The 11570-nt window shown below is 50.4% G+C and overlaps 1 protein-coding gene across 1 annotated transcript; it reads right to left on the minus strand.

Moving 5' to 3' along the window:
- Nucleotides 1–951: 951 nt before the first annotated feature.
- On the minus strand, nt 952–8466 carry LOC144142402 (uncharacterized). Its single transcript, XM_077673895.1, has 3 exons — nt 8036–8466; nt 4915–5004; nt 952–1073 (listed from the first exon to the last, which is right to left on the minus strand). The coding sequence occupies exons 1-3, from the start codon at nt 8435–8437 to the stop codon at nt 999–1001; spliced, it is 567 nt and encodes a 188-aa protein (XP_077530021.1). The 5' UTR covers nt 8438–8466; the 3' UTR covers nt 952–998.
- Between the last annotated feature and the right edge of the window lie 3104 nt (nt 8467–11570).

The following is an 11570-nucleotide window of genomic DNA, read 5'->3' on the forward strand; positions in this document are numbered from 1 at the left end:
AACAATAGCGTACGAAGAACTACGTTTGAGCCGTGAAAGGCTGCCATGTACAGCTCAACTCATACAACCCGTAACATAACAAAGTCATAGTCTGGGCGGAGAAAGTGGCAACTCTGATGATTTGATTGTAGGGTTTAACGCGCCGACGCAACGCAGGCGATGAGGCGCGCCGTAGTGGAGGGCTCCGGATTAATTTTGACCACCTGGGGATCTTTATCGTGCGCCGAAATCTCGCACACACGGGCGTTTTTGCTTTTCGCCTCCATCAGAAAAGCGGCCGCCGCGGCCGGGAATCGAACCCGCGACCTCGTGCTCAGCTGCGCAACGCCTTAGCCACTGAGCCACCGCGGCGGGTAAGTGGCAAATCTACCCCCCTTTTTTTGTCTACCCGACAATAAATGTGTTCTTAATTACAACTACCCCACGAAGAAAGCGTGATTTTTCGTTTGGTTCGTCTTTCTATGTGGGCGTTCCAGCCAACAAAAAAAAAAAAAAAGACCTATTCAGCCGCAAACCACATAGCATCATTGCCGTAATGCAGATAGCAGCTAACAGCTAACTTCGTCATCCTACCAATGCGCCAATATCTCACCGCACCACCCATCCGTGTGAAGTCGCCCTACTTTATGTCAAGGCCTGTTAGCCGTAACGCGTTTTCTGCCTCATTTCCCCCACCTTGCAGCAGGGGACTGGAATGACCTTCTTTGTGACGTTGCAGCCATCACGTCTCCGTCAACCGTTGCAGACAACGTCGCAGCCCACATTTTCGTTTGCAGACCTGTGACCCTACATGGGTTATCTGAGGTAACAAAGTGAAGCAAAGTGAAGCACACCTCGATCGCCGTATAGGTTTTTTTTTTTTTTTTGTACAGAATTACCCGCAAACGCGTTGGGTGCAAGTCAAAAATATTCCAGGGACCAAAATCTCCCAAGCCCTTTATTACCATTAGAGGGGAGTTTCTTTTCTGCACTTCGTGGTCACTCGTGCATCTCTGACGTCAACACCGAGGTGCTTCGAATCGGCGGCCGGTCTGCACGAGGATGAGCGAGTACGTCAGCACCAAAGCCGTGAACTGCGAGGAAAAAAGATTGCAGGAACGTTAAAGTTTGCAAGATGCAACCTTTGGCTGGCTGGGTACATCACGACAGGGCAGACTGCGAAAAAAAGCATGCAGACAAGAATAAATGAGGCAGACATGTCTAATTTCTTTTGGGTCTTCGCTTTTTTCGCAGTTTTCACTGTCATTATTCAGCAACTACACATATATACACGCGCTCATCTCACACTTATATAGCCCATATGGCGTTGTTGGGAAATTCAGAAAGGAGCTGTCTGACCTGCGTTCACGTATGCTTTTCGTAAGAGGGGAAGAGCTCCTTTCTGTGCGTGTCCGCGATAAGAAGAAGAGGAAGAAGAGGAGGCATATATTCTTCTTTTCAACGGCTATTAAAGGGACACTGAAGTGATATGTAAACATTGCGGGATTACTAGCGCAAATTGTAGTCCGGAGTCCCCAGGCCATGTTACGACCACTCTGGGCGCGTTTACGCGATTTTATTTAGTAGAAAAATTAATTCGAAAATGCTGTCCTCCTCTCTTTACGCTCGCCCATTTTCTGTGGCGTTTTCGTGTGACGTCGGGAGGAGCCGAGCTCGCAATTGGCTGCGCTACTGCACGGCTCCCCGGCCTTCTGACAGAGTCAGTCGGCCGAGCGTTTCGTCCGCCGGCCGCCGATGGGTCGTCGCAATTCGCTAGCTCAGTTGAAACGAAGCCAGGACACGTTTGTGAATGGAAGAATGTGCCTTTCTTTACTTGGTTAGTTTGTACACTGTATCTAGCTCCAAGTCAAGGTCGCTTCACACAAGCGCTGCACAAGCGCCATGCGACGCTTCGCTGACTGGTACGTACGCCAGTAGGAAAATATAAGGCCTCTTGAAGGCGGGAGAAGAGTCAGCGAAGTCAATATAGGTACTAAGGAAATAAAATCAACTGATATTTTTACCGTACAGCGTAAACATAGGGTGCCGGAAGCACTTTTTTGCGCTGGGCGAACAAGCACAGCGGCCAGCAGCACGACTACGCATCTGCGAACGCTTTTCCGTCTACGAAATGCAATTGCTAGACGTGAGATATTGTGGAAACTTGGGGGATGCTTACTGCACGAGCGCAAAACAACAAATAGTCACCTAAGTTGCTTGGAATGCTAAAACTAAATAGAAGTGTAAACTGGTTATACATTATATACCTTATATTTCCTTAATCGGCCGCGCGCGCTTGTAGCCGAGTGTGAAGCGGGCTCGTAAAAACTTTGTTGCCAGTACTACCTCCCGAAAATATCCTCTGGGCGCACCAAAAGTAAAAAACGCAGAAGAAACAACAAAATCAGGTAGCGCCCTAGCTAGCCTCATCTGACACACAGTGCACAAGAAAGGATCATTCACGTCACGCAAAAATAAAAACCGATTGACAACTTGTTGTAAAAACAAATGCGAGAGAGAAAGACCCCCGACGCGCAACGGCCGAAACAAGTTCGTCCGGCTCGTTTGTTACCCCATATAAACACTGCAAACACACGATGCAGAGCCTGTACGTTCTTACGCGAACAGTGAAGTACCTGAAGAACGTACCAGAGTTTGCTCATAAAAAACACGTTACACACTGAGGCCCTGGCAAACATTGAAAGGCCAGTGCCTTTCCATTTCTCGGCCTTTTCTCGAAGTTCAGCAGCCTGCCTGTGCCAATAAGGATCACTATCAATATAATTTTCCAACGGCACTCCCAAATACTTCGCTGGCATATACTCTGCCAGCTAATGCACTCAAACACACTCGGTGTAGTGTCCCAGTAGCCATGCCAAAAACCCAAGTGGTTTGGTGCGCCTATGTTATCGCAAGTGTTTTGCAAGTCACAAGGTCGAATCCCCGCAGTTACGTTATTTTTTTTAAGTTAACTTTTTTGTTTTCGGCCGATGTTTTCTACCTGAGTTCACCTTTTTTGGGCCGCAACGTTCATTGCTCCACGAACTAGTGCACAGAACACGCGGAGGCTGGCACTGGCGCGCTAGCGAGTTCTCGTTGGCGTGCTGTTGCCATAAGCACCGACTGCTTGCGGGCAGTGGGCATAGGCCAGAATCAACAGACCCTTGGCCTGGTGCGAACACGCTTTTTACGATACAGGCATGAGTGAGGCAAGCTCCAAATATGGGGGAAAAGCGCATGGCATTTGAGCGTCTGCGGGGACGCGGAGGGCGTTCATGCACTGCGTAGGCCTCGGCTAGTGAATGCTGCGATTTCAAGCCGTCCTGGGAGGCTTATTTTACAGCCGACAACATGGCAGAAGCGCGGTACGATGATTACTGAGATATTGAGAATGCCCATCCAACAACGCCATCGGTTGTGTTTTACAGAACCGAAACCGAAACCGAAACTTGTTTGATTGCTAACCTTGGGTATCGTCCAATCACGGTGTCCCCTCCTCCCAACGTCACAGCCTTATACCCCTGTCACACGGCAGATCTAATGACATTTACAGCAAATGTCATTCGCTCTAAATGTCATTAATTCGGCGCTACATGAGAATTCCGAATGACATTCAAGGCGAATGACATTTACCGGCTAACTGAGGTCCCGGACCTCAGTTACACCTCAGTTGGCGGCCGAATGAGTAGCCTCGACAGCAGTAGCGCGTCCCTAGACAGGAAAATTCAGTAACAAACCAAAGAATACTGTTTCTAAAAACTGTCAGTAAACTTATATTTTCTTTTTTGTATTGTTGTTCTAATAAAGAAAGACCAGCAAGTACTAACAAAAAAGAAAATCTCGTCCCCAGTGCGCGGGCTACCCTAATCCGGATTTTTTGCAGACTTGTCTCAGCTTGTGATGTCTACTGATGTCACCTAAATCGAAGGTTTTCTTGTTTTTATTTAAAAAAAATATTCCTTTGTTATGTTTTTAAAAAATATATTACGTGTGAAAACATTCTATATGCGCTTGAAATGTAATTTCGCGGTTTTGCGAGCTCGCTAATCGTCACCGCTATCACAATCAAATGACATTTGTTCTGCCGTGTAGACCCGCACGGCCGAGCCGAATGTCATTTACAGCTAATGTCATTCAGTTTGAATGACATTAGATTTGCCGTGTGACAGGGGTATTAGTTGGTGCGGCCGCCGCAAACCGCGCATGGTAGTTTTTCTTCTTTCGCGCTTTGTAAAATAATTACCGATTTGTCAACCGGATAAACGATGAAAAGTGTGCTTATTTGAGCCAGTCTACGCAGTGCAAGCAAAAACGGGAGCTTGACAAATTCACTTCAGTGTCCCTTTAATGGGCGTGCGTGCTTGCGCCGGGTGAGCCTTGCGCTGAAAGACATCTTCCGTCCACCTCTGCGGGGGGTCACAGATGCAACATGTGTTTTTTTCTCCTCTGGCGAGGGATTGTACGCAGCCAATTTAAAGGGCTCTAGCAATAAGCATGTTAGAAGATTCTTTTTGCATACATCTTACGGGTCCACTCTTCACGTCTGATACTAAGATAGGAGGGGGTTTTATCTCTTCATTGCCGTTTCATCCTCGTGTGTTCCTACTCCTTTCCATTTTATATAGCCAATCCTCTGCAGTCGCAATCCTCCTGGTTGTCACGAAAAATCGCCTCCCGCCCTCCCTCTCTATTTGATTCACCTTGGTGACCGAGTGAATCAGCGTACGCAGAGGGGTGATCACCTTCGATGAAAATCTGGGACGACCATGCTTCCCACGTGGGCAAAATGCAGAACTTTCAAATGCAACGTTTGACGCCCTCTGCAACAACGTGGCTGAGCAAACCTGAGCCTGCTTATGCCTCCCGGCATACCATTATACCTCTCTGCAATAAAGCTTTCCTCGGTGTATGGGCCGTTCAATGGAGATGACGTACCGAAGTTAACAGACGCCTGTCGATTATGAAGAATCCCCAGCCTGTAAAAGAGAGCTGCTCCACGTCTATGGTTGCGCTGGTAATCTCGATCTGGAAAGAAAACAAATTCAATCACACGTCACGGCTGGCAGTGCGCTGACAGCCTCTCGGGACAGGGTTGACAGAAAAACACTATTTTGAAAGAGGAGATTGTAAGAGCTGAAACAGATTTTTTTTTTTTTCAAAAAAGGCAAAACATAAAAAATACGGGTCACTTCAAAAGTAAATAATGCTGTGCTTCTAGATGCGAAGCATTTGTTTTTTTTTTTTTCTGCTTGGCGTCTGTATCCTTTGTGGCTCGTTCATAAGAATAAAAATTCCCAAAGCACTAACACTAACGCTAGTTTTACCAATACCCCACACTACATATACACCATTTTCCTTGCTAGAGATGGGCGCCGCCATTTGCTATTTCTGACCGGACGCTAGCGCCGTCTATGAAGCGACCGCCGAAACTTCCGCGCTGGGCTGTTAAGTGCTCCGTTCTTTCCGTGCGTCTGCTCGGAATCCGTGCATTACCGAGTGAACCGTAGTGGTTTGGCGTTAAGTTAGCGGTTGCAGTGCTTGTGTGTGTGTGTTCTGTTTTGTTTTCATCATCTGCGGACGGATTTTAGGTCCTGATTTGCTGCCAGAGCGGGAAATTCCGACCCCGGCTGTTGAAACCAGCAGCAGTAGCAGTGTGGTGGTGGTGCCGGTGGTGCTCCGCAGTTCCGTGATGCAAACGTACCGGTATGGCACTGACTGACATAGAAATCGATATCGGGGAGTAAATACGTGTTTTCAATGCCACCGTGCTCGTTATGTTCACCGATTAGTCATGTTTACGGAAGCGCGGGCGTCGAATGCGAAGCGCGCACAGCATATGTGGGTCACGGTGATCCGTGCTCGCGATGGACTTTCGACGAGGCGATTACTACGCTGTTGACATTGCAATGTAATATAATCTTACTTAACTAGACTTATGACGGTTACTGACGAAACGAAATTACCTGGGCGGAAAAATAACGCGACTGCACAACCAGACAAATTGCTATTCGAAGGTTGAGCAGAAGGGTCGACGTTCGGGCGAGTTAATTCTGGTTGATCATGATCGTGATTATGATTGACCTAACTCTGCGCAGCTCATGTGGCCTGTCGCTCGGAGCCCACCTTTGTGAAACCGCTGCTTGCACCACAAATGCTTTACGCGACCAGCAGTAACTGTTTTGTAATTGTAATTAGATTCCGTGACAACGTAAAAGGATTAGTAAGCTTTTCCTTTGACCGCGTTGTGAACAGGTTGAGCTATTTTCCAAATGCAGCGTTCACGCGTATCTCGAGCTTCGTTTCCACATTGGGCTGCCTGCTTATCCTGCTATCGACCAGCAGTGTGCGAAGGAGAAAGTTATCCTTTCATATCGTTTGGCAGTGTAATGCGTTGGCCTGAAAAAAAGTAAACAAAACGCCGTGATTTTAAAGGTTAGATTCGATGAAAAGCGTAATGTTTAATGCCAATCGGCTGTAATGACCAAACAATATATGGTATTTTAAATTGACTACAAGGAACCAGAAGGTATTGTAATGTTGTATTGTATCGGCGCTCGTGAAAGATCCTCAGGTGGTCAAAATTAACCCGGAGCCCTCCACTACGGCGCGTCTCATCACCCAGAAGCGTCGGGGCGTTAAACACCATAATGAATCAATTAATCAATCAACCAATCAATCAATGCTGTATGGTAAAGGATAAAGTTGCTTCTAACATTTCAGGGGGTTCCGTTCCCTGTCGCAGCTTTGCGTGTGATAAATGGATTTTGCTCCGTCTGCTTGCCGTCCAAGTGCACTCAACAAACCCTGGAGTTGGTCGTTGGTACAAAGTCGTTGCGATTTATCAGCGGCATCCACCAATATCTCAACTCGGTGTGTGTTGGGAAGCGATGCAGCAAAAACACGCAGCAACCGCACTGCATTTTCTCCAGGCAGTGTCGTGCACATGCGTGCTGTCAGCGACTGTTTCTCGCTTTCTCTGGTTGTTCAATAACCCACCACCGCGCAGTGCTGACCAAGTGACGTTTGCGCCTTGAACGGCATCGCAGCATTGGCTAAAACAGTTGAAAGTTCCGCAAAAACTAAGCACGCGGTGCGAAATACCCCCTGTATACGCAGCGGAGCATACCGCGCCGAGCGATGTTAACAGCCCAGCGCGCACAGGCAACACTGGTCGGCCGCCGAGAGAACTGGTTTGAGAGTATTTTCCTCCTTTCCCGGCTGCTTATGGAAAATGGTGTATATTACAGCAGCAACTACCACGACTATCATCACTACAATCGCTACCACTGCCCCCGACTACTGCTACCCCTACCACTACGCCGATTACTACTACAACCGAGGCACTCCTTCGCCCGGAAGCCCATGTGCTAAAGACAAACAAGTATCCTCTCATCGCACCACTACAGTTACAACTACAAACGCCGCTACTGCTGATGCCCGCCGTACCAGTTCAGCTACTGCTTGCCCTACCGCTGTTCTATACAGCACATAAAATTTTTTGACGCAAACTAGGCATTTCTGGAAGAGTTTTTCAATAATTTATTTCATGGGGATGGCGCTAAATATATATGAGCTTTAGTGGCAAGGGATTTCGAATGGGATATGATCAAATGGTCCAGATTCGCAAGTGTAGGTCCTTCCCCAGGTTTTCCTGTTCGGCAAAGTCCCATATGTTGTGAACAGCATGTTCTAAACTTGGACTGCTAGGCACCCAAGGACGCCTCTGCAAAATGGGAGTATATAGCCGATAAAAGTGACTTCAAGGGATCGGATATGGGAATATGCTTGGAGTTATTCTAGAAATACAGGAAATACGAATCCCATGGGGTTATGTACCAACTCGTCCAGACAAGGGTGTACGTTAGTTCGAGGGAACGTGCTACGCCAGCTTATGCAAAGAAAACGCTGCGTAATATAAATACAAAAAGGGCGGAAACCAGTTATCCAGTGTGAACTGCTACCGTTGTAAGAACGGTGCCACTCGCGCACTTTAAAATTTCACGCCCCAAAATTTATTTTGCCTATGGCATGTTTTTTACAACCTCATGAATCGTACCAGGCGGGCCACCCTCGCTGGGAGGTGGAACGTTGCGGCCGATTCAAGAACCTCCTTGAGGTGCGCCGCCTCTGTCTTCATGTTGCTTGCCGCGAAGGACACGTCTACGATGGGCACGCATGCGCAGATGGCGTAGAGGCCGGTGAAGAGCAGCTTTCTCGGCGACGTTCGGGCTCCGAACCATCCGTACAGAACCACGCACACGGCGGAAGTTGCGCTGAGGAAATAGACCACCGTCGGGTACCGAAGCCACTTGTCCACCGTCCGGACGATCTTCGCCGCCGCCACGCAGCTCGAGCGAATCCCCTCAATCGCTATTACGACGTCTGCTTCTGTGAGACGGTGTGCCTCGCACAACAGCTCCTTCGCTCGTCCCTTCTGGGAGTTAACGTAGTTCGCCATGACGTCGCAGAAGTACTTCTCGCAATACAGCACCAGCGCCCCGGTGGAACCGAAGAACAGGCCGAAGACGACGGACAGCAGAGACAACAGGGAGGCAGCGAACGGCGAAAAGTCGTTCGTTATCTCGGCAGCCACGAACACGCGGCATAGCGCGCACGCCGCGATCATCGCGAGCAGAAACAGTGCTCCTGGGTATTTGTGCACCCAGCGTATATCGCGCTGCTTGAAGCCGATCGACAGCTCGAGCCGCTTTGTAGCCCGCAGGGCTTCGACGAGCGTGTGGGTCCCGGCACTTAGGACGACAAAGTTGGCCAAGACGTTGACGGCTACCGTAAAATGCAGCATGATGAAAAGCTTGTCGAAGAACTGCGACTTCTCCAAGGGGTACCAAACAACGCGACAGGCGAGCATGAACACTTCGTAAGTGGCTCCAGTGGCCGCCATGATGGCTACGTAAAGAGAGTACCAGCCCTCGAAGCGCGGTTCGTGCTGTTCGAAGGCGCCGTGCCACGCACCAGAGACGAAGAGAGCCCCGCACAGACGAGCCACCCGACCTAACACTCGAAATCCTTCCTCGGCGAATGAGTTCATTCCGCTTCCGTTACTTGCTGCAAACGGTAGTCCGAAAAGCAGTGCGTTTCAAACCAAACAGCTCACGACGTGCATAGCCTGTGCCGTCTCCGAGAGACATTTGCACAGCGAAGGGGAATTGCAGCAGCCGGCCTCTGCGTACTACTTAGCTTCTCTTTTGCAGCCCGGCTGACAAGTCTAAAACAGGGAAGATAATCAGTATGCACAGGCCACTGCCATCAATTGCCTGTCGCTCGGACCTCGGCGCAACAAGAGGTCGTCGCTAGAGCCCGAACTGCCAACCAAGAACTCGGCATCCCCGACTAGATATACACGGGCGCGCCCCACAGCGCTGGTGCCCCTTACGACAGTGCATACCGCACTGGCACGCCTTCAAATCCACTCGCAATTAACTCGCATACATGGATAGCTGAACTCATTCGAGACAACAAAAAAAGACGACGACCAGCCGCTCGACCATGCGATCGCGGCTGTAATGGTAGACTGCCATCCTGCGCAAAGCTTGCTCGCTATAAGCAAATGTTAATACTTCCGCTCTCTCTCTCTCCCTTTTCTAGAAAAGTTTGGTTATGCGGTACGACAAAAGAATATTCCTTGCGCCGTCTTGAGGAGTTCCTTTCTGGGAAAATCAATCATATTTTTCGTTGACGTTGCCTCAGCACCAGCGTGATTGATCCAGCCGTATTCACCCAGCACAGAGGAAGCACGCGCTGCTTCGAAATTCGTGACAGGCAGAAAACAATCGTGATTGGGTTCTCCACATCGCCCTATCGCTCACCCGCTTCCCCGCATCGGCGTTCGCGTGTACGAGGCTTGGCAGCACAAGATGGAGTGTTTGCGACTAGTAATCGATTTCTTCTGTGGCCTGCATATGCGTGGTACTGAGAGGTGCGGTCTCCTCGTAAACAAAGCTATACGTTATGGTATATTTGATTGACCACAGGTTATTTCATTCATTATTGGGTTTCACGCGCCGAAGCTACTCCTGGGTTATGAGGCACGCCGTTGTGGAGGGCTCCGGATTAATTTCGTGGGGATCTTTGACGTGCACAGAAACCGCGACAGTCGGGCGCGTTTTTTCCTTTTCGCCTCCATCAGAAAATTAGCCACCTCGGCCGGCATGAAACCCGCGGCTTTGGACACAACGCCACTGAGCCACCGCGGCGGGTCGGATGAGGAAACTGGGTGCGATCTCCAAAGTTGCAAACCGCGGGGTAATCGGGTTTCTCAAAAACCGTCCGTAATTTTCGGCAACATTTTAACAAATTACAGGGCATTATCGGGCGACATGATCACAGCGGAGCACAACAGACTGCTTTGCCACGGCCATTCCTGCTGGAGGTATACGTTCCATCTCAATCGATGTCATCTACATCACTACCATATCATCAACAAAATTTCAAACCTGAAGCACTGCAGACAGTCTAACCGATAATTAGCACCGTTCAGGCCGCGAGGACAGGATTTGCCGGGATATAGGCAATACCTCACTGACGTGCGCTCGTCCACCAGAGTGCTATGAGGTGCCGGTGAACGAGGAAGACGACGACGCCGGGGCGCGCAGCTAGAGCGTGCTGGGATCGAATCGGGAGGCCGATGAGTGAACGACTGTGACGCCCGCTCCGGTGTCCCCTTCTACCTCGTCCACCGGCACCTTATCACACAGAGCCCGTTCCTGGCCGTTCCCGCCTTCCTCGAGAATCAGTTGCCTCCCCGGAAATGTCGACACCGGGGAAGGAGAAGAGCTCACCGGTTCCCCGAACGGACACGAGCTCAGTCGAGGATACCCGGGAAAGCACCGGTGCACGCTCGAAGCGCAAGAAGTCCCGAAGACCAACTGGCGGCAAATCGCCCCGAGTGAAACCACTTGAAAGTGCGTCTTCTCCTCAACGCGAAGCTGCCGCTGATGTTGACCCGCCGATAAGCGCGTCGCCGCAGTCTCCACCCAACGCCCCGCCACCACCGTTATCAGAAGAGGGACCAGCGCTTCCCGGCGAAGACCACGAGCCCCAGCAGGCCGCCGCGGCAGGGGTAGCCTCAGCCCAAGGACAGCCTCCGGACGAAGCGGGCTTCCGCCAGCGCAGACAGCCAAGCGCGACTCCGTGCATCGCCTGCTTTGTCGCTCTGATCCTCCTGGTGTTCGCCACCGTGGTGGCCCTGAAGTTCGCCCTGCCGCTGTGGCACCACGAGGAGGGAGACCGCGACTCCGCCTTCTGCTGCCCCGAAGAGGTCAAAGCTCTCGCCAGGTTCGTCGACACCACGGTGGACCCCTGCTACAGCTTCTTCGACTTCGTCTGCTCCAAAATCGCCGAACAGCGCGGCGCGACGGGTTCCGGAAGAGCAGCAGCCTCCTCGTCTGTTCTCAGCTTGATCGTGAACTTCGAACAAGACGCCCTGACCACGGGTCAGCGTTCCGGAAACAGAGTGAGCGCCTTTCTGAGGTCCTTGTTCGCTTCCTGCATGAGCGCCGGCTCGGACGAAAACGCCGCATTCCTTGAGCTTCCCGATTTGCTCGTTGCTGTGGGAGCTACCAGCTACCTGC

This window comes from Haemaphysalis longicornis, unplaced genomic scaffold (assembly GCF_048455015.1).
Source record: "Haemaphysalis longicornis isolate Haplotype H1 unplaced genomic scaffold, Haemaphysalis longicornis Haplotype H1 scaffold_6, whole genome shotgun sequence".
Taxonomy (NCBI): domain Eukaryota; kingdom Metazoa; phylum Arthropoda; class Arachnida; order Ixodida; family Ixodidae; genus Haemaphysalis; species Haemaphysalis longicornis.